The 623-nt window shown below is 62.3% G+C and overlaps 1 protein-coding gene across 1 annotated transcript in view; it reads left to right on the forward strand.

Annotated features, from left to right (window-relative positions):
• Positions 1–87: 87 nt before the first annotated feature.
• The window catches only part of MSL1 (male-specific lethal 1 homolog (Drosophila)), a gene marked incomplete at its 3' end in the record, with an annotated part of 2,756 nt that continues 2,220 nt past the window's right edge, over positions 88–623 (forward strand). Inside the window, 1 exon segment of the mRNA XM_009082564.1 lies at positions 88–305. Coding sequence (XP_009080812.1) covers positions 103–305 — 203 coding nt within the window.

The raw sequence follows: 623 nt of genomic DNA on the forward strand, positions 1-623 counted from the left end.
GCATCCTGGGGGGAGCTGGGATAACCAGGCTGCCTGTGGGGATGAACCCACCCCCAAGGTGAGCCCTCACCTGCCCTGCAGCTCCTGGCGCGGATCGAGCGCATGGAAAGGCGAGTGCAGCTGGTGAAGAAGGACAGCGAGCGGGAGAAGCATCGCATCTTCCAGGGCTTCGAGGTGGATGAGAAGCCAGAGGCAGAGGCATGTGAGAAGCTGCAGCTGGAGTGTCCCCAGGACCTGCTGGAGCCCCCCCCGACCCTGCAGCCCAAGCACTTCCCCTACGGCAGGAACGGGAAGGGGCACAAAAGGTACAGAGGGAAGGGAAGGGAAGGGAAGGGAAGGGAAGGGAAGGGAAGGGAAGGGAAGGGAAGGGAAGGTGCACGTTCCTATGGCCTTCCTGGGGCTGCCACTGGCCAAGCTGCTTGGAGAACCCACCTGGCACTGGGAGTGCATTCCCCCAGCTGGAAGAGCTGCTGTGGAAGGCTGAGTGGGGAGTGGGGTGTCTCAAAATGCTGAGGAAACTTCTCTGGAAACCTCCCTCTATCTAGCCCTGGTGCAGCAGCTCTGGTTTGGGGGTGCCTGTAGCCCCCCATGGCAGCTCTGGGGAAGCAGGTCTGGTTTGGGGG

The sequence above is a fragment of the Acanthisitta chloris genome, unplaced genomic scaffold (genome assembly GCF_000695815.1).
Source record: "Acanthisitta chloris isolate BGI_N310 unplaced genomic scaffold, ASM69581v1 scaffold19539, whole genome shotgun sequence".
In the NCBI taxonomy this organism is placed as follows: Eukaryota; Metazoa; Chordata; class Aves; order Passeriformes; family Acanthisittidae; genus Acanthisitta; species Acanthisitta chloris.